The sequence below is a fragment of the Hydra vulgaris genome, chromosome 15, assembly GCF_038396675.1.
Source record: "Hydra vulgaris chromosome 15, alternate assembly HydraT2T_AEP".
NCBI classification, from domain to species: Eukaryota; Metazoa; Cnidaria; class Hydrozoa; order Anthoathecata; family Hydridae; genus Hydra; species Hydra vulgaris.
Window position 1 is genome coordinate 7303718 of NC_088934.1, and position 20357 is coordinate 7324074.

A 20357-nucleotide genomic window follows, 5' to 3' on the forward strand; every position below is an offset into this window, starting at 1 on the left:
ATTATTTAAAAAAATATATAACTTTGTATTTGTTAAATAAAAAATTTATTTAACAAGTACAAAGTTATAGTTTTATAACTAAAAAATAAACAATTGTTACTTATTTTAATTAATAAGTGAATATTTTTAAATGTTTTTAAACATTCAGCATTTTCTTGTTTAGCAAATATTTTTATTTATAATAACTAGACAATCATTACACACTAAAATTAAAAGGTTTAAATTTCTCCCCTCAAGGTATATCACATATCCTATCCCATTAAAGTAGAAAATTATTAAATAACCATTAAAGTTAAAAATTATACTAAAAATGGTCATATGTGGTGTAATTTGCTCAATAATGTTCTACATTAATGAGTATAGTAATGTAATATAAATAAATGTGATACACCATTAAGTTATTTCTACCTTTTGTTTAGTGTATTTTCATATCATATTTATTTTAAAATATTGTATTGATTTTCATTTAACATGATGACAAGGAATTTTTTTAAGCTTTTTCTATATTCATTGCTATGACACCCTTCCTTTTTATTAATTTTAGTTTCTATTTTAAATGACTCCTTGTCCAAGTTTTGATTTTTTGTTCATATTCATGCTTTTGTTTAATAAGATTTGAAAAAAAAGTAACTTTAATTAAATTATGCAAAACTTTTTTTCTCTATTTTTATTTTAAATTTAAATTATGCTATAAAAGGTTTACAAAATAATAACTTTAAAAATGATAAATTTGTAATAAATTATATAATAGAAATACTAATAATAATAATAATAATGTAGTTAATACAACAATTGTAATAATCTGCTAATCTGATGATAAATTTACAAGAAATGATGCTCTTTTTCTTTTAGACTTTTAGGTTCAAAAATACATTGTAAACATAGTTGCCAAGTTTGAAATTCTCTCCGATTGTCGCAAAGATGCATCCCTTTCTCTATTCTACAAATACTATCATGCTGCTCAAACGAGCTATCATCTTCAGTTCCATCAACAAAAACTCTTTCATGCTTGACTCCTCAAAGTCAAATCCCTTTTACTGTATCTGTCCCTGCATACCCTAAAAACTTTTATTTTATTTTAGTTTTTTTCCCTGCACTTTAACCCTTTGGAACTCTCTTCCATCTTTATACTTTTCTGACTCATACAATTTACAACTTTTCCTTGCTCTTTAGCTCTAATCCTTAGTTTCTAGCAACTTCCAACTTAATAGTGGTTGCTTCTAGTGTTATTGTGATTGAAAATTAACTTGTTTTCCCATGCAGCAACCTTGTTCATCAAGGTTTATGTTTTGGAGTCAAAGAGCTAAGAGAGGGTTATAACCACAATAAGGTAGCCTCCTCGAAAAACATTGAAAACAAAAACAGTAATAAAAAAAAAAAAAATAAAAGTATAAGAATAACAATGGTATTGCTAATAAGATAGAAATGATAACCATGTTTAAAAAAAAGTTAAAACAATGTTTGAATTTTGTTAAACTGAACTATTTTTAATTTTCAACATTTAAATGTCTTTAGTAGTTCTTCAAATTTTTAAATCAAACTAATTAAATTTATTATTAATCAGTAATTACTTTTTCAGAAATAATAAACTCTGATTAGATATTCTTTTTTCAACCTTATTAAACTGTTTAGACAGAATTTTAGATTTATTTGATTAAAAAAGGAAAACAACAATTTTTTTTTTTTACCAAAAACAACAGAAAGGTTTCCAAATTAATAATTGTTATTTAATACGTACTTTTAAAATATTGTTTAGAATTTTGTAAAAAGAAAATACCTTAATGCTTATTTCAACTGGCAAACGATGTTCGATGTTTATGTTTTTATTGGATTTATCCTCCTTAAAATAAAATTATTATTTAGAATATATTTTGAGATTAATTTTTAAAAAACTCTCAGCACCTTCAAAGCAAAAGCTACTTTTGCTTTGAATGAGCAAAATATATTTATATATTTTTTTATTTGATAAAAAATTAAATTTTTTACATGACAACAAAGTAAATTTTTAACTTGATAATAAATTAATTAAATTTACTATAAATCAGTAATTATATATATATATATATATATATATATATATATATATATATATATATATATATATATATATATATATATATATATATATATATATATATATATATTTATATATTTATATATATATATATATATATATATATATATATATATATATATATATATATATATATATAACATATCCTACCCCTTTAGAGTAGAAAATTATACCATTAACGTTAAAAATTATACTAAAAATGGTAACTATTGGCGTAGTTTGCTCAATAACGTTCTACCTTAAACAGTATAATATTCTACCTTAAAGGATATAATATTCTACTTTATAGAGTAGTATATGCGATATACCTTAAAGATAGGATATGTGGTATACCATTAAGGTAATTTCTATTTTTTTTTATTGGTTAGATGTTGTTACATCATATTCATTTTGAAATATTGTGTCCATTTTAGATTTTCTTTAATATGATAACAAGAAATGTCTTTTTTAGCTTCTTCTATATTCAGTGCAATGATACCCTTCCTTTTTATTAATTTTAGTTTTTTTTGACTCTTTGTCCAAATTTTGATTATTTGCTTGTATACATGCTTTTGTTTGATATGTTTAAGAAAAGTAAGTTTAAATTAATTAAAAAACAAACTATGCAAAAAAATTTATTCTTAATTAAAATTATCTTCTAAAATATTTTGTTGGAAGTAACTTAAAAATTAATAATGTTGTAATATATTATATAGTATATAATAGTTATACTAATGTAATTAAAAGTTTAAAAATAAAAAAAGTATAGCTGAAAAAATAGCAATGATAATTGCTATCTAATTGGCTACACCTTTTTTATTTTTATACTTTAACAAAATTATTTTACATATTGAATATTTTTAGTAGTTATTCAACTTTTTAAATCAAACTAATTTAGCATATTATTAATCAGTAATTACTTTCTCAGAAATAATAAACTCTGATTAGATATTCTTTTTTTAACCTTATTAAACAGTTTAGACAGAATTTTAGATTTAGTTGATTAGAAAAGGAAATTTACAAACTAAATTGTTATTAAATAATACAAACTTTTAAACTATTGTTTACTAAAAGAATTTTGTTTAAAGAAAATACCTCTACACTTGCTTCTAGTGGCAAAAGATGTCCAATGTTCATGTTTTCATTGGATTTATGCTCCTTAAAATAAAATAAATAGTTAAAATATATTTAGAGATTAATTTTTAAAAACTCTCATCTCATTTAAAACAAAAGCTATACTCAGTATATCAATTTCATAACAACAGTGAGAAAATTTATCTTTTACCAAAAAATTTCAAGGGATTTAATTGAAAATTGTGGCCAAAGTAAAGAGTAAAAAAATTTCTCTAAACTTTACACCAGATAATACATTAAAAATTGTATTTATAGTTTCTGCCAATTAACACAAAGGATCAAATTTTTTTTTTAATATGCCCAAAAGAGCCCCATGATAATTTTTTTATTTAATGAATGAAAGTTGAAAATATCTAAATTGATACTTTCCATGACTACACTTTAGTATTTACAAAAAAAAGTGCCAATAGAACTAGAGAGCTCAAAGAGTAAAAGCAGAGACAACTAGCCTCCCCTATAATCGCATAATAAATTGAAAAAAAACAAATCATCGTGTTGAAAGTAATATGAAAATGTAAGTTCAATTAAATATTTTATTTCAGTTCTTCATAAAATTCACTTACTCTTAGTCTGTGGACATGGATAATGATGCCTTGTATAGTGTTGAATGTGCTTTCTGCAGACTTAGGTATGCGACATCCATATGGCAATTAGCCAGACAAGGATAAACTAAAATAACTTTATAATATATAGTATATATAATCATATTTTTATAGCAAATTATGATGAATTAGCTAAGTTAATGTCAATTTTTCGAAAAAAAATTCTAAATGGTTTTTTACAAATAATGTAAAAAATTAAATTTTATTTTTAAATAAAAAATGATTTCAATAAAAATATAAATAGAATATTGTAAAAACCATTTCTTAATTTATTAATGCCATTAATGCCTTAAAATAGTGATTTGCCCCAATTTTGAATAAATAGTTCAACTTTATTTTTAGCATTGTTGAGTGTAAAATTAAAAATTTAGTCATAGTTCAAAGAAATTATTTTAATTAAAAGAAAAATATTTAGTCATCCAAGAGCTTGGGCTTAACACTCGATGATATACAGTAACATTAATTATAATAAACCATTCTTTTTTTTTTTTTCTAATTTAAAATATTGAAAAACAATATATTTTTCTTATTTTCATAGTTTTCATGATATTTTTCATTTATTTAGACCTGAGAATAATTGGCTATAGACTTTCTTTTTGCACTGAAATGTTGTATTATACAATAAAAGGATTTACAGTCTTATCATCATTAATTAAAGAATGCAGGAAACTTGCAAAACACTCAAGGTCTTATCGTCAAGAAACGATATATTTTATATATACTACTTTTATAATTTAAATGTGTAAATCATTTAGTTTTCTTCAGTTTATACTGAGTTTAGATAACAAAAGAAAAGAAGAAAACCAATTTACATAAGAAAAATATTAAAAAGATGAAAAAATGAAAAGAATAATTTTTTTCATCATCATCTTGAGTTACTTGAGTCTTGACTTACTTGAGTCTTGGCTTACTTGAGTTTTTTATGATTTATTGCCAAACTTTTGACTATAAATAAAGTTATAATTTTGTCAGAGTGGTTGTTTATCGAATAAAATATAATAAAATTGAAAAAAATAAATTATAATCTAGTTATTTATTATAATCAAATTTATAATAAGTAATTAAATTGTCAGTTAGTGATCAAAATTTGATATTTTGTTGCCCATGCATCATGCTAAAACTTTCATTTTACGACCATAACATTAAACTCTTTTATAAATTAATAATTCTTCTTAAATTAATTTCATTGTAATTAAAATCATTGTAAAAATAATTGAAAAATTCAAATTCTTTTAATATTGATTATAATTCATGAAGAATTAATAAACAAAATAATTCACAAATATAATAATATTTATGAGTTAAGATAAAATAAAATAAAATAATAATAATTCATGAAGAATTAATAATATTAATTTATTTAGATGTTGACTTAAATTAAACTTTTTCAATAATAAAAACTTTTACGAAAACTAAACTTTTGTTTTAAAAAAATATAATTTTGTACAACAGAATTTGTCTTTTAAACGTCTTTTTGTTTTGTTTTGTTTTGTTTTTTCTTTTATTACAAAATAATAATTATTTACAATTATTCTTTATAATTTACATTAACTTAGGTTTTTTAAACATTTACAATGTATAGATTTCACAAGTGTTAGTAAATATGTACATTTTCTATTTTGTATTTATTTTATAACATATATTTTTATTTTTTTTGTGTTTTTTAATTTTATATTTTTTTTGTCTTTTTTGGTTTTATATTTTTTTTGTCTTTTTTGGTTTTATATTTTTTTGTATTTTTTGATTTTTATTTTTTTGCCGTTGTGCGGAAAGAAATCGAGAGTTTAGATTAGGTTACAAAAAAAAGAGAAATTCTAAAGTAGGTTGAAAGAAGATTTATAAGGTAAAAGGGTTTAGATCAAAAGAAATTATAAAGAATTACAGTACTTTAACACAAACATTACGTGACGATCATTATAGAAAAACACTTATGTGTTAAAATTATAGTTTATAAAATAAGGGCTGGCAGTGATTTGCTAATCATATATAATAATAATTTTGTTGTATAACATAGGATAAATTGCAAGAGGAAGGAAATCTTTACTAAACATGCAAGGAGCCGTAGTTTTATTTTAGCTCATATGTTTAGTTTCAGATTTCCATTCTCTACTTGACAGAAAACATTTTTTATACAAAAATACTCACAGAAAATGTCCGCGGTGTTTCTACGGACATGATAATTATATTTTAAGGTAATAATATTCCTGATGTTCCTGATGATTACCCTGATCACTGCCATTGGGTCAACTTTTTTGTTCCTGAACATGTGTTGGCAATACTGTTCCATATTGCACTCATGATGGTTTGAGTGAGTGTCAACAGCAGCTGCTAAGTGGGGTTTTTCTCCGATAAATTCGCTGTTTCAATCAAGAAAATCGAATTTATCGGAGAAAAGTTGTTTCGGGATGTCAAGGAGCTATATACGTGTTTAAAATACTCCTAAATTTCTACAGAAGGAGGACAGTAGGCAAAGATGTGCATGTTGTCCTCGATTTTACCACAAGTTTTGTATTTGTTATTTTTGACGATCTGCTGCCTTGTGCTTTTGGCTAGCAAGGCCGTAGAAGGTAAACTGTTGTGTAAGAAACGAAAGAGGATGTTTTTAGTCGGTCCGCATGCGTGGGAGGTAAAGTTTTTTTTCCAAATTTGGGTACACGGCATTGTTGTTTTCGTTGAACCGTTCCAGAAAAGTTCTGCTGGGACCACTATCTTTTTTTTTTTTGCCACTTCTAAGTAAAAGTTTTTGGTTGTTTTTAGGGGGACGTTAAAAAGGGACCCATTTTTGCCTAATATTTCTATTGTTGTTTTGTAGTACTGAGACGTTTTGTTTTGGAAAATTGTTCTGCTTTAATAAGTTCCAGCTTTGGTTTTGGTTCGTAAATTTTATAAGTGAACTCGCCAACCAATACTTTGAAAAGTAGTAATAGTCGTGAGCTTTGTCCTCTTCGCATTCTTTCAGTTGAAAGAGTGTTTTGAGGCGAAATGCAAGACTTTGCTCCTTCGGTGATAAAATTCCGAGACCCCCGCTTTTAACGGGTAAAAAAAGTGTTTCTCTTTTGACCGGATTGAAATTGGTCTTTTGCCACAGATTTTCGAAAATGGCTCTATGCAGACGTTCTATTGCCCATTCGGGAACGGGCAGCACGTTTGCCAGAAACCACACTTTTGACATTGCTAACGTATTTATCAACATAGTCTTTCCCCTAAGTGACAAAGTACGTAGTCCCAGAAACTTGAGTTTTTTCTCTATTTTGTTTAGAGTTACTAACCAGTTGAAATTGGTAGTATCGCTCAGTCTGGTGTAAAAAGTAACACCTAATATTTTGAAACCGGTGTTGTTGTTCCACTCTATGTCGTTCAATTCAGGGTACATTTTAGGATCAAAACCCCCAAGAGCGAGACCCTTGGTTTTTGAGGCGTTGATCACAGAACCACTTGCTTTTTCAAACAGTTTTATTTTTTCGAAAAAAAAGCGGACTGATTTTACGTCCCTGGCAAAAAAGTTCGAATCGTACTGCTGTATTTTGAGGGGTTTAGGTGTACCTGGTAACGGGAAACCCTCTATTCTGCTGTCCGCTCTGATCACCAAAGCGAGAGCTTCGGCAACAAAAACGTACAGCAAGAGAGAGAGGGGGTCGCCCTGTCTAACTCCTCTTTCCGTAGGAAAGGAGGCTGACAGGAAGCCGCAATTCAGAACAGATGCTGAAACTTGTGAACATAAGGTATTGACAAAAAATACAAAATTTTCTCCGAGATTGAATTTTCGGAGAATCTGAAGCAGAAACGCACGATCGACTTTATCAAACGCCTTTTCTTGATCTATTGACAAAATGAAACTAGGTAGATTTTTAAATTCCGCGTAATCGATAAGATCACGGACTAAATGTAAATTTGAGAATATTGTTCTACCTGGGATTCCGCAAGTTTGATTTGGTTCTATAATTTTGCCCATTACTTTTGCAAGTCGTAGGGCCAGCGCTTTTGTGATTATTTTGTAATCAGCGCCGATTAAGGATATGGGCCTCCAGTTTTTGCATTCGGTAAGATCTCCTTGTTTAGGAACCAGTGAAATAATTGATTTTTTCATAGAGTGGCTACTGTTTTTTTCTACGAAAAGTATTTCGTAGGCAAGTTCTTCAAACTCTTTTTCTAAAATGTGCCAAAAGGTTTTATAAAATTCAGCTGAAAATCCGTCATAGCCCGGAGATTTTCCGTTTTCAAATTTAAAAAGGGCTTCTTTCAGTTTCACGCTGGTGAGGCGGGTGTTTAAAAATTGATTTTCATCATCACTTAAGCGTTTAGTGATGTGTGACAAGACTTATTTTTGGCTGTCTTTGCATAAAATAGTTTTGGTGTAAATGTTTTTATAATATGAAACAAGGGAGTTTAGTATTTCACCAGGTTCACTCGTCAATGTGCCGTCATTCTTGCGAATTTTGGTAATTGACTTGTTCCGCTGTTGAGTTTTTTCGAAATTATACAAAAATTTTGAAGGTTTTTCTCCTTCTTCAATTAGTTTTTGTTTCGTGCGAATAAACGCTCCGGGAAACTGGAGCAAGAAAAGAGCATCGCGTTTTTCTGTGATGCTATCTAAATTCGGGTTAGCGTTTTGTCGCTCCCGTTGGATTTCGTTTTCAATCCTTTTGATATTTTTTTTGTTTTTCGCACTTTCCCGTATCGATATGTGTTGTAATTCAGCCCTAACAAAAAGTTTGCAGTCGTCCCACCATTTTAAAATTGACGCATAGGACCGTTTTTTAGTTTGCCAATCTTGAATTAAAAGTTCAATTTTCTGCCTATGCACTTCTATTTCCAAAAGGGAGCAATTTAATTTCCAGTATCCTGGTCCTCTCCTGGTTTTACTAAAAATGACAGTTGTTGACACGAACTCGTGGTCAGAAAAAGGGTTGGTGAGAATTTTGGTGTATGTTGTTTTTTTGGCGACTTTTTCAGGGCAGTAGATTCTGTCGAGTCTACATATGACCGTCTGATTGCGCCATGTGAATTCTCTTTTGTTGGGAAACTTGTAACGGAAAACATCAACTAGGTTATACCTACCTTGGAAAACCCCGAGTTCAGTAATGCCGTAGGTGTGATATCTAAAGTTGTTTGTGCCTTCTGTGTCAAGAGGCAGGCTTTCAACCATGTTGAAATCCCCGGCCAACAGGACGGGTAGTCCTGTGTCCTGCGAGATGTCTCCAAGGCCTCCGAAAAAAAGGCGCTTTTCTCTCGACACATTAGGAGCATAAATATTCAGCACCTGCATTTCGTGTTCGTCAATTTTTATCATGACGTTTAATATTCTTCCGTTATTGTCTCTTTTTAGTTCGTTTAAAGAAACATTGGATTTAGAGAGAACTGCCACCCCACAACAGTTATGACTCAGACCAGAGTTCCAAATAGACTCGCCAGTCCATTCGTCACTCCACTGTTTAACAGTGGACGGTCCGGATTTTGTTTCCTGAAGGAGGATGAGATCGAAGGTGGACTTTTTGAGAAACCCAAAAAAATTATCGCGTTTGACTTGGTCGTTTAGACCGTTTATGTTGCACGTTAAAATATTAATAGCCATGATGAAGAGGATCAGGTTTCCTAATTTGAAAACTCGTGTACCTTAAACATGAATAATATAATTTTACAACCTGACATAAAAAACACGAACATATAAACTTTAACCTTATAGCACGAGTTTTCGTTTGAACTGACGTAATACGAACAATAGGACGCACTGGACCGTAACATTCCACAAAAAAGCGCGAACTACAACAATGCAAACTACGACAGCTTAAGCGCTTATTCAAAAATGTGACATGCATAATTAATGAGGTTAAGAATAGAACGTAAAAAAAGAATTTTTGTAGAAGGAAAAAGAAATAAAAGTTTTAGAACAAAAAAAATTCGAAATAATATTCTGATTTGAGAACAAAGTTAAAAAAATAAGATAAAAAGAAAAAAAATAAGAAAGAAAATTTATCTTACGATTTCTTTTCCGCACCAATTTGGCTATCGTATTGTTCATCTATAACTAGCAAATCAATTTCGTCTTCATACGACATTTCCTCGTTTTCTTCTGAAAAACAAAGTTTTTCCAAAGACACTTTTAACTCCGTGTTGTTTATGAGTTTTTTGGGGGTTCCGCGTTCCAACTGCCCCAAACGTTTTCTCGTTGGTTGGGTGGAACGTGCCTTTTCGGTTTTAACACTATTTTCTTTTTCGTTGATGTTTTCCTTTCCAGGATTAGTATCAACATCGATCTCCATACTGACGTTGTTCACTTTGGTTTCTACAATTTCATTGTTGATCTGCGGTGTAGTAGGTTGTAAAGAATTGGTGGGTGGAACGGTTTGGTTTGTTACTTTAGGGTTGGGTTCGGGCTGGCCAGGATGTTTATACCGTAAATTAAGACCATCAACTTTTTGGTAGCGGGGTAATGGATTTAGAGTGGGGTTGTGCCAGTTCTTGATAATAATTATCACGTTTCAAGTGAAAATGTCCTCTCCAAGGAACTTGCATTTCTGTAGGTAAAAAGAATCAAACTCTCCACGTCCTGCAGCTAGATGTTTGCCAAGCAGAATAATGGCGCTTTGGCAGCGATTCCTAAGGGTACCTATTGGAATGTTCTGAACCAGGACGTGGACCTTTCGCACAAACTTTTGCTGAAAGTTTAAAACCATACCTTTAATTTCTATTTCTGCTTCTAGAAAGGATATCAAAGATGAGTTGTTTGTAACGGCAAACTCGAATAACTTGTTGGAGTAGTGTCTAGTCACTCCCCACACATTACTAAGTAGCTTCTTTTCAGCCAGGCTAGCAAGAAAATCACTAACGGAAAAGTTAAGATCACCATACCGACAAATAAGAACGTTTGAATTGTCAACCTCAAACTTCGTGTTAAAAATACCAAGATTGCTGTTGGGGTGAACAGATATGGTAACGGAACCAAGAGCACCAGCATAACTTTTCGCCATTAAATAAAATTGCAACTTATTAACACAAATACTGAAATAGTTTAGATATGTTTTTTTCCGTTCACCTGTTAATGTGCTGTAAAATATCTACTATATAAACAACCGGATAAAGTTATTAATTATTCAGCGTCTTTTGTCTTTTAAACGTCTTTTCTACGTTTTGAACGTCTTTTTCTTCTCGCGTGCCCACTAGGAATATACTATGGAAATATTTTTACGTATATTCTACGTTTTGAACGTCTTTTTCTTCTCGCGTGCCCACTAGGAATATACTATGGAAATATTTTTACTTATGGTGTTCTGATGTTGCATGAGCTTTTTTACTATTACTTTTTTTACTAATAATAAATTTTTACTTCCCAGTAAAAAAATATATATTAAAATTTTATTCACATGTAAAAATCTTGTATATTATTAAAAAAAAATTACTAGATGCCTCCCCCCTCCCCTCCTTACGTATATTATACAAAGTATTTATTGAAAAATATGAAATAAAATATATAACAATTTGTAATAAAGTAATATTTAAATAAAGAACGAAAAATTAAAGAAAAAGAAAAGAAAGAAAAGAGTACTTAATTTACAAAAACCGTAATATTTATGTATATTTTAAAACCGTAATATTTATGTATATTTTAAAACCGTAATATTTATGTATATTTTAAAACCAAAAATACCTATGTATATTTTAAAACCGTAAAATTTATGTATATTTTGAAACCGTTATATTTATGTATATTTTAAAACCGTAAAATTTATGTATATCTTAAAACCGTAATATTTATGTATATTTTAAAACCGTAATATTTATGTATTTTTTAAAACCGTAATATTTATGTATATTTTAAAACCGATTTGTATAAATGTAAAATAAATAACAATTCATTAATTCGTTAAAAGAGAAAAAATATTCAAGAACTCAGACTAGATTTCAACAATAACTTTAAAGGTTAGAGGAAACACCATAACTGAATTAATGAAAAAAAAAGTTGATAAATTCTGAGACATTTTATATAATTGCATTTTAGTTTAAAAGAAGCATTTAAAATTGGATATGTTAAAATCCATAAGTAATAACACCTGTTTCGATTCATTTTTAAACTGTTGTATACTAACTATTTTCGTATTTGCAATATTAGGAAACTTTTTCCACAAATTAGGCCCACGATATTGAATTGAATATGTAATTTGTTTTGAATTATATTTAGCGACAATGTAGTAATAATCTGAAAATTTTGTCGGGTATCTATGGACTACTTTTTCAAAATAGAACTGAAATATTTTAGGAGATCTTTATTTTTATGCTTACATCTTTATTTTATAAATGAACATTAAGGTGTAAGACCCCTCAAAAATCATTAAAAATTAAAAAAAAATATCTTGTGTAATTCTGACACGAAATTTATCGCTGAACTCGAATTTGAAAACCATTTCTCAAAGTAAGATTTGGTTCTTGAGATATAAATCTATTCCTTTGACTGGGTAAATTTGATCTGCCTAGCAACACGCATAGCAACAGGTTTTTAATCAGAATTGCAAGCTATTTTTTATTTTTCTCATTTAATAAACTTTTTAACAATGGGTAAATCATGTAGAGTCAAACTAAGTACTCAAAGTAAAAAATTCAGAAAATTTCATTTAAATAGATACAATAAAACTTTGCCAATCGATTCCACTCTATCAGTTGCTCCTGTTATTAGTTATGAAAATGACCATATTTCTTGTAAAACTTCTTTAAATTTATCGATATCCTAAAAAAAAAACTGAGAAAATTGAGACAACTCAGCATAATAAAAATAAAACTGTTGGTTATTGAACTGTTGGTTATTGAACTGTTGGTATTGAAATTTTGTCTGGTGTAATTAATCAACTATGTTGTAAAAAATGTTTATAATCAAAATTAAATCTTTCAGAATGTTTTTTCAAAAAAAAAAAGGATTCAACTTAATGTATAATATTTGCTGCTCTAACTGCAATTAAAAAATTGAATTTTATACTTCAAAGACATGTTTTGGGGGAAAATTTTTAATATAAATAATAGAATAGTTTATTCAATGCGTCATGCGGTGAATGTATTTCAGGATAAGAAAAATTTACATCTTTAATGAAAAATGATTACAACAAAATAAATAAATCTGTCTCTGACTGTGCTAAAATTGTCGCAAAAGAAACAATAATTAATACTGTTAAAGAAATTTGTCAAACTTCTTCAAATATTGTTAACACTGCATTCTCAGCTGATGGTAGCTGGCAACATAGTGAGTTTTCTTCATTAAATGGAGTTGTAACAGCGTAGTCTAAAATTTAAACTTAAAGAAAATAATCCTTTTGCATTAAAAGCTTGAAAGTCATCATATGTATGTAAATAAAACTGTCATGGCTCTGCTTCTGGCATGGAAGTAATTGGTGCACAAAAAATATTTAGTTGTTCTATTTCACAAAGTAAACTAAGGTATGTTAACTATTATGGTGATGGCGATTGTAAAAGCTTATTCTTTATTCGTGGTATATATACTCTTTAAGGCTGTTCAACCATGAACAAAAAGCGTTTAATTTTTGTGGAGTATTAAAATCGTTCAACATCTTAAACAATCTAAACAAACAAACATCTAAAACGACGACAAGTTATTCGTGGATGCAAAAAAAAAAAAAGATGACTCAGAGATTGATCAAGAAAGTTATCTATATGATCCTGGTTCTTGTTCTTATAAATAACAGATTTTAAATTGAGTATTTGACATTTTTATTTGGTAAAATTGTTAATGAAATATTTAAATGCTTTTTTTTCAAATTGTCAATTTCTAACCTCCCGACCATCCTATCTCATTACCCGTATGTCAAATTTGCATGAAATTTTCACCAAATGTTTATTGCATCTAGTTTTGCAAGTGGAACTAAAAGTTCTACAATACTGTCAGGAGTTTTTGATTTATAGAAGATTTTGATTATAAAAGAAGCTCACAAAAATGCATTTTTTTAAATACGCCATTTTGAAAAACTCAGCATAGCTTAAATACTTTGTTTTTTAGAGCAATTTTAGTTCGGTTTGTAGATTACCATGTTGTTAATCATATGCCAAAAATTCATATTCTATTTGCTTTCGGTTACTGAGATAAAGTGGCCGGGATGGCCTAAACATTTGCCAACTCTCAATGTATGCACAAATAAAAAATATGCACATATTCACAGGGGCGGGTCCAGTATTTTTTGATCTTCGAAATAGCTAACTTCCAGTTCGCTATCTCCAACATGGAGCAAACTCCGAACATTTATATGTTTATATGTCAAATCTATGAACAAAAAAAAGCTCTTTTGATTTTTGCCCCCCCCCCCTCTCCCCAAACCTGAGAGCAACAAGTTCATCAAATATTTTTTGTACTATTCTCAACTAGATTTGTATTTATCAATAAATTTTAATTTTCATAGTATAATACTTCAGTGTTCAAAAATTATGACCATTATTTGACATAACTATAAACATATAAGTGTTTCAAGTTTGTTCCATGTCTGGAAGTTAGCTATCTCAAAGACCAAAAAATGCTGGATCCGCCCCCGCATAATCATAATAAAATAAGGTAAATCAAAAAAATGTGAAACCATCTTGAGCATACATTTGTAAGCCTAATAACAGAATAGGTTATTTATTACACAAATATAAATTGTTTGAACTTAATGCAATAAAAACTGAATCTAAACTTAACAGGAAAATATTTCTTAGTGACATTTTGTGATTAATATGTTTTAAAGAATTCAAAACTATTAGTTTTAATAAAAACAATAGTCAAAACATTTCAAAAATGATTTATTTATGTACTGTTGTCCAGTTTATTACTAAATTTAAAGATCAGCATGTTATGAACTTGGTAAAAACTTACATTGTAAAAAACTTAATAACAAATCGAATCTAAATTTTACTGACATTGTGAAAAAAATATCATAATGTTAAGATATTATAAATATGACGTACATAAATAATATTATACTAGTAAACTCTATCTTTTTCAAAGTCTTCAATCTTTCTAGTTTTCTTAAGTGGAACATTGATTTTAAACTTTCTGAATTTGTATTTGTTATGTGGTGCATGGGGACTTTCCAATGGAGGAATATTATGTTCTTTAATGATGTTTTTATAGCTTTCGATATCAGCAGCCATTAGTTTTTTTAGGCGCTTTTTACGCTGATCTATTGCCCAAATAAAAAAAACTTTTCCAGCTCTATCACGTGGATTTGCTTTTAATTTTTCAGTCATCATACGAATGTGATATGTATTGTTAACAATACTTTGTTCTAATTTAGTGGCATACTTTTTATTGTTGTAAGATCTAACACAATTTCGTATAGCAGACTCACTAGCATACTCTAAACTAAACAATTTCTGTACTACCTCTGAAGCAGAATCCAACTCCGGAATTTCATTAAAACCGTCTCTATACTTTGGAAGGTCTATGTTCTGAAACCAAGTTGATGCAAAGCATGTTTTTGAAACTTTTATAGCAGCCTGGTACAAAATCTGCTTTTGATAGTTAATAGTAGAACGAAAGCAGGAAGCCAACATTTTTACTACAAATTTGATTTAAAAAAAGTTGATTTGTGTGATTTATACCCCATTAAAATTTGTTATTCAAATTCAATTGAGTGTGCATATATATATATATATATATATATATATATATATATATATATATATATATATATATATATATATTTATGTATGTATGTATTTAAAATATTTATATAATTATATTAATGTATTTATATAAGTTTATTTAAAAAATATGTATGTATGTAAATTAGTAAAATATACTTATCAAATTTTTTCTTCTTCTGCCTGTTTCTCCTTCAACAGGATCATCAGGACACTTCTTGAAGGAAAAATTGGCAGTATAAGAAAAAGTTAGATGTTTTTTTACTAATTTATTACAATCTTTTTAGTAAAACACAATAACCTATTTAACACACACAGACACACATATGTGTGTGTGTGCGTATATATATATATATATATATATATATATATATATATATATATATATATATATATATATATATATATATATATATATATATTGTATTGGTGTGATTTTATTAGAAGAAATAAAATAAAAAGCATTAGCTTAGACCTGTGAAGTCTATAAAAGCGGAGATTAAATGTACTATTAAAGATTTAAAATGATATCAGGAAACTTATATCATACCGACCAGAGATTTTTAACTCAAAAATAATGACGAACTTGGGATATAACTCTTGAAAAAAATGCTTATATAGAAGTTATATTGAAGTTTTTTCAATTTTAATTTTTTTATCAACGATTATGATTTGACTCACTTTTATAATACAACAAATAAACTCATAATTTGAAAAATTATAAATGCACACAATATATTTACTATAATTCTTTCCCAACGAACTGTATTATTACTTTTGTACTATTACTAAAATACAAAGTACTATAGAAAAACTAACTGTATTATTAAAAATTTAAATATTAAAAAAATTTAAATATTAATAAAAAAATTAAATACTAATTGTACTATTAAAAAATTAAGTGCACTGTTACTCAAATATTTTACACAAACATTCATGTAATAGCGCAAGTTTTGCACTGTACTATAAGTTTATTTAAAAAATACTTTAATATAAGAAATGACAACCACGTTACATTCCCGACTTGTTAAAATTAAAAACAAAACAAAACAAGGCCGGTGTAGTGTGAGATTTTTACTCCCGCGTTTTTTTTTTACTCCCATGTAAAAATCTCATATTAAATTTTTACTCCCATAAAATATTTTGCGGCAAAATTTATTTTTGCAAGCAAACACGTTGTTTTTTGTGAACACTTTGAAACATTTTAATTACTGCATAAGTAAATTCAATAAACAATTCCAAGAACAATTCTAAAAAAAATCTGTGCTATAAACAATCAAAAACAATCTTACTAGAAGATCTGCATTAAGTTTTACTTTAAATTTAAAGATGACATTGGGAGCAAAGGCGTTTTTACGGGGGGTGTTCCCCCTCTTCCCACACCATCAAAGAATTTTCAAGTTATTTAGTTTTTTTACGAGTTTAGTCGGGTATCTGACACAATTCAGTGGGTAAACTTTTGTTTTGAGGACCTTACTTTTTTTTTTTTTAAGGAACCAGTCGGTAGTTTTTAAGGATTTACATCCTTAAAAACTACCGACTGGTAGAATCGCCTTTGGTTGGGAGTTAGAGAGAAGTTAATCTCAAAAGTATTAATACAAATCATTCAAAACAAAATTATGAGTTTTAAACTCATTAATTTTCATTCATACACGTACGTTTTTAAGCAGTTGTAAAAAATAAGATACGTTTTAGCGTACGTTTTAAACGCGAAGCGTTAGAAATGAAGTTTCCCGAACATATTAATTATTTACAAGAAATTCTTTTGTATTCTTACCACTGCCTCCAGATAAAGCTTAAATGCTTAACAACTCAACATGAAAGCAGTGTAAGTGTTTCAAATGAAAGAATCGCAAAAGGTGCAACTTTTGATTTGAGAAAATAAATTGCAGAAAAGCTTGGAATTGTTAGGAAACACAATATTGCCATAGGAAATATCAACCTAACTCTTTGTCAAAGGGGATTTTATAGAATTAAAGGAGATGGAAACTGCTTTTTTAGAGCAATTTTTTTAAATTATAACTGGAATGTAAAATGAACATGAGCCAATGAGAAACAAAGTTGTTAACCATATGTGTAACAAAATACAAGATGAAATAATTGGATATCTGAGTATGGCAATTCGAACGCATATTTTTAAAACTAAAATGCTTGAAAATGATTGAGATATCTGGATGCGCTTCATTTATGGAGGTAGATATCCAAGTATACAGTAATTTTTTTTTTTTTTGTTAATTCTCCTCCTCAAGGTCGAGAAGGCCTCTACAGACAAGAAGGCTACTTATTTGTGGTATTACCCTCTCTCAACTCTATAAATCCGAAACACGTGTTGGGGATCGAACTCGGAACCTCTCGCTTATGAAGCGACCGCTCTGCCACTACACCACTACCGCATTTTAGGCGGTAGTGGTGTGGTGGTGTAAAAATGGAGCGAAAACAAAATGGAAGATCTACCCATACAGTTCACGGCTTGATAAGTCGATTATTCTATATTTCTAGACATTTCAACGGGAACCCATTTTGATGCTGTGATTAACAGTTCAAAATCCAGTGCACTTACTTTTGTACTTTTTTCTCAACTTTTAAATATTGTTGTTTAATTTCAATTGTCGTATTTTTTTTTTCGCTCCATATTTACTCTCTCTCTATCTATATATATGTATATATATATGGATATCTACCCCTCTATTACCTTATCTATTCTTATTACTGTAATCTACCCTACTATATACCCCTATGGATATATCCCCTCCCCCATATATGAAGCACACCTTCTATCACATTGTCACATTCGTACATTATATGGACAGTATTTTCATTTTTTGTTAAATCTTAAAATCAAACATCTTGTCTTTGGTGAGCATTATAAAATGTGCTGTTTTAAGGAGAATTTCGCTAGCTTTATTGTTAGTGTTTCTTTTATTAAGATTTACAAAAAAATGTTTCCAATCTTTTTAATTTAAATTTTTCATGCTATCAAAAGATGCTTCTCAATTTTAAAACTTATATTTCGGTTTTTTTATTGGTTTATTTAATAAATTATACAAAGTTAAAAATATTTTCGGAATTCCGTTGACATTTTTCGCTCCCATTTCCTAGGAAAAGCTATTGTAATATTTCCTGACTTGTTTTTAGTCAAGCCTATGCTTTTAAGGTGTTAAAAACCTGGCTGAAATATTTTAGTAACATTGGCTACTATTACAATATCATTTTTTATGTGTGTTTTGTTTGGAGTTGAAAACTTTTCAGGAAACCTTTAAATCATTGTGTTAAAAAAAAGAGGTTGATTCAAAATTTCCTCAATTTGAGTTAAAGGTAAAATATATTTATGTATTAAATTGTATTATTTGACTAATAGCTGAGAGTAAAAATGGGGATAACAGATAGATCTTAAGTATTGATAGTTTCAAAAATGTGGTTGCTTTGGTTTGCATTTCTATGGTGGTTTAGTATGTAAACCATAATTTTGTGGTCTAGTATATGAAGCCACAACCAAAGGTTGAAAATATTTCTGTCTGAACGACGTACAGTATCATTGATATATGACAACCTTGCCTGACTTAAAATATCTATTTTTTCTGATAACAAACCGTTTATTTTAGTTTCAGCTTTTATCTTATTATAAATTGTTTTCACAAAAGATGTAAAAACTTTTCCAAATTTAAAATGTTTCAAACCATCAAACAAAAAAGCTCTATCAACCCTATCAAAAGCTTTCACCTGATCTATAGAAAGTATGCACCAAGTCAACGAAACTTTTTTCTAAAGGTTCTTTTTTTTTTTTATTAAAGAAAATTCTAGATATAGAAAACTTTTTTTAAAAATTGATGATTGCGCCCCTCCACTTTGAAATCCGTGTCGTCGGCATTGATGAATTTTTTTAGCAATGTTGATAATGTCTCTTGTGTAACTGTTTTTAATACACGCTGATTGGTTGCTATGTTTTATATTTAGTAAAAATATTTTCGAGTTTTTCGAAAACTTTTGTTTTATATCATTAACAAATGTGGATTTTATAATCCACATTTGTTAATGATATGGGTCTCAACGAAACCAATAAACTATACAAAAGTTTAGGGGTCGTCCATAAATTACGTCACGCTCTAGAGGGGGTAGGGGAGGAGTTGTGGTTTTGTGACGACTCATTCGGGACTTGTAACTAAAGTGTTACGATGTTGTTACGCGGAAGGAGGGGGATTGGTCAGAAATGGTCAATAGTTGCGTGACGTAATTTATTACGGCCCCTTATGGTTTGTAAAATATAAACTTTAAGTAAAAAAAAGCATTTGTTGTTTCATAGCAAGTATGTTGATATTAAAACCAGTGGTGTGGAATTGTAAAAAAAAAGTACCAACTCCAACTCCATTCATTGAAATTTTAAGAGGACGAAAAATTCTTTAAATTATTTAAATAAAATTACGCGATAATTAAAAAAATATTTTTTTGCCAAATTTATGAAAAATTCTGTGAAGGTTAAATATTTTGTACATGCATGTGCAACACCGAGAAGCTTTACTATTGGAGTCGGAGTCGCAATTTTGTTTAGCGACTCCGACTCCAACTCCGCTAAAAATGACGCGACTCTGACTCCACGACTCCGACTCTGCAGCCCTGATTAAAACTGAGAAAAAGAGAAAAAATATTGTTTTAATTTAATTAAAGTTTATGTTTATAACAAATAGTATCTAAAAAGTCAACATTTATAACTGCTAAAGCACGAAGTAATTAATAAACGTGCAGCTTATCTTCAGTAACAGATACATCTGTTTATAAAAAAATACTTGTCAATTCTATTCTTAAATGCATTAACTGACGGAGTCTTTTTGCATGCTAACGGTAATTTATCCAATCATTGACAATCCGATTTGTTAAGAAAATACGACGAGCATTATTTTATGAGAATTTACGCATTAGGACGTTAGATGGTTTTTTGGATCTTCTTTGGTTATTTTCCT

General features: G+C 28.6%; 1 protein-coding gene across 1 annotated transcript; it reads right to left on the reverse strand.

The window, feature by feature from the left end:
* Positions 1 to 14739: 14739 nt before the first annotated feature.
* Positions 14740 to 15312, reverse strand: LOC136091721 (small ribosomal subunit protein uS15m-like). Its single transcript, XM_065819428.1, has one exon. It carries the CDS (start codon positions 15310 to 15312, stop codon positions 14740 to 14742), a length of 573 nt encoding a protein of 190 aa, XP_065675500.1.
* Positions 15313 to 20357: the final 5045 nt, after the last annotated feature.

Excerpts from the sequence above, each read along its gene's own strand:
- LOC136091721 (XM_065819428.1), bottom strand. The coding sequence starts at position 15,312 with ATGTTGGCTTCCTGCTTTCGTTCTACTATTAACTATCAAAAGCAGATT.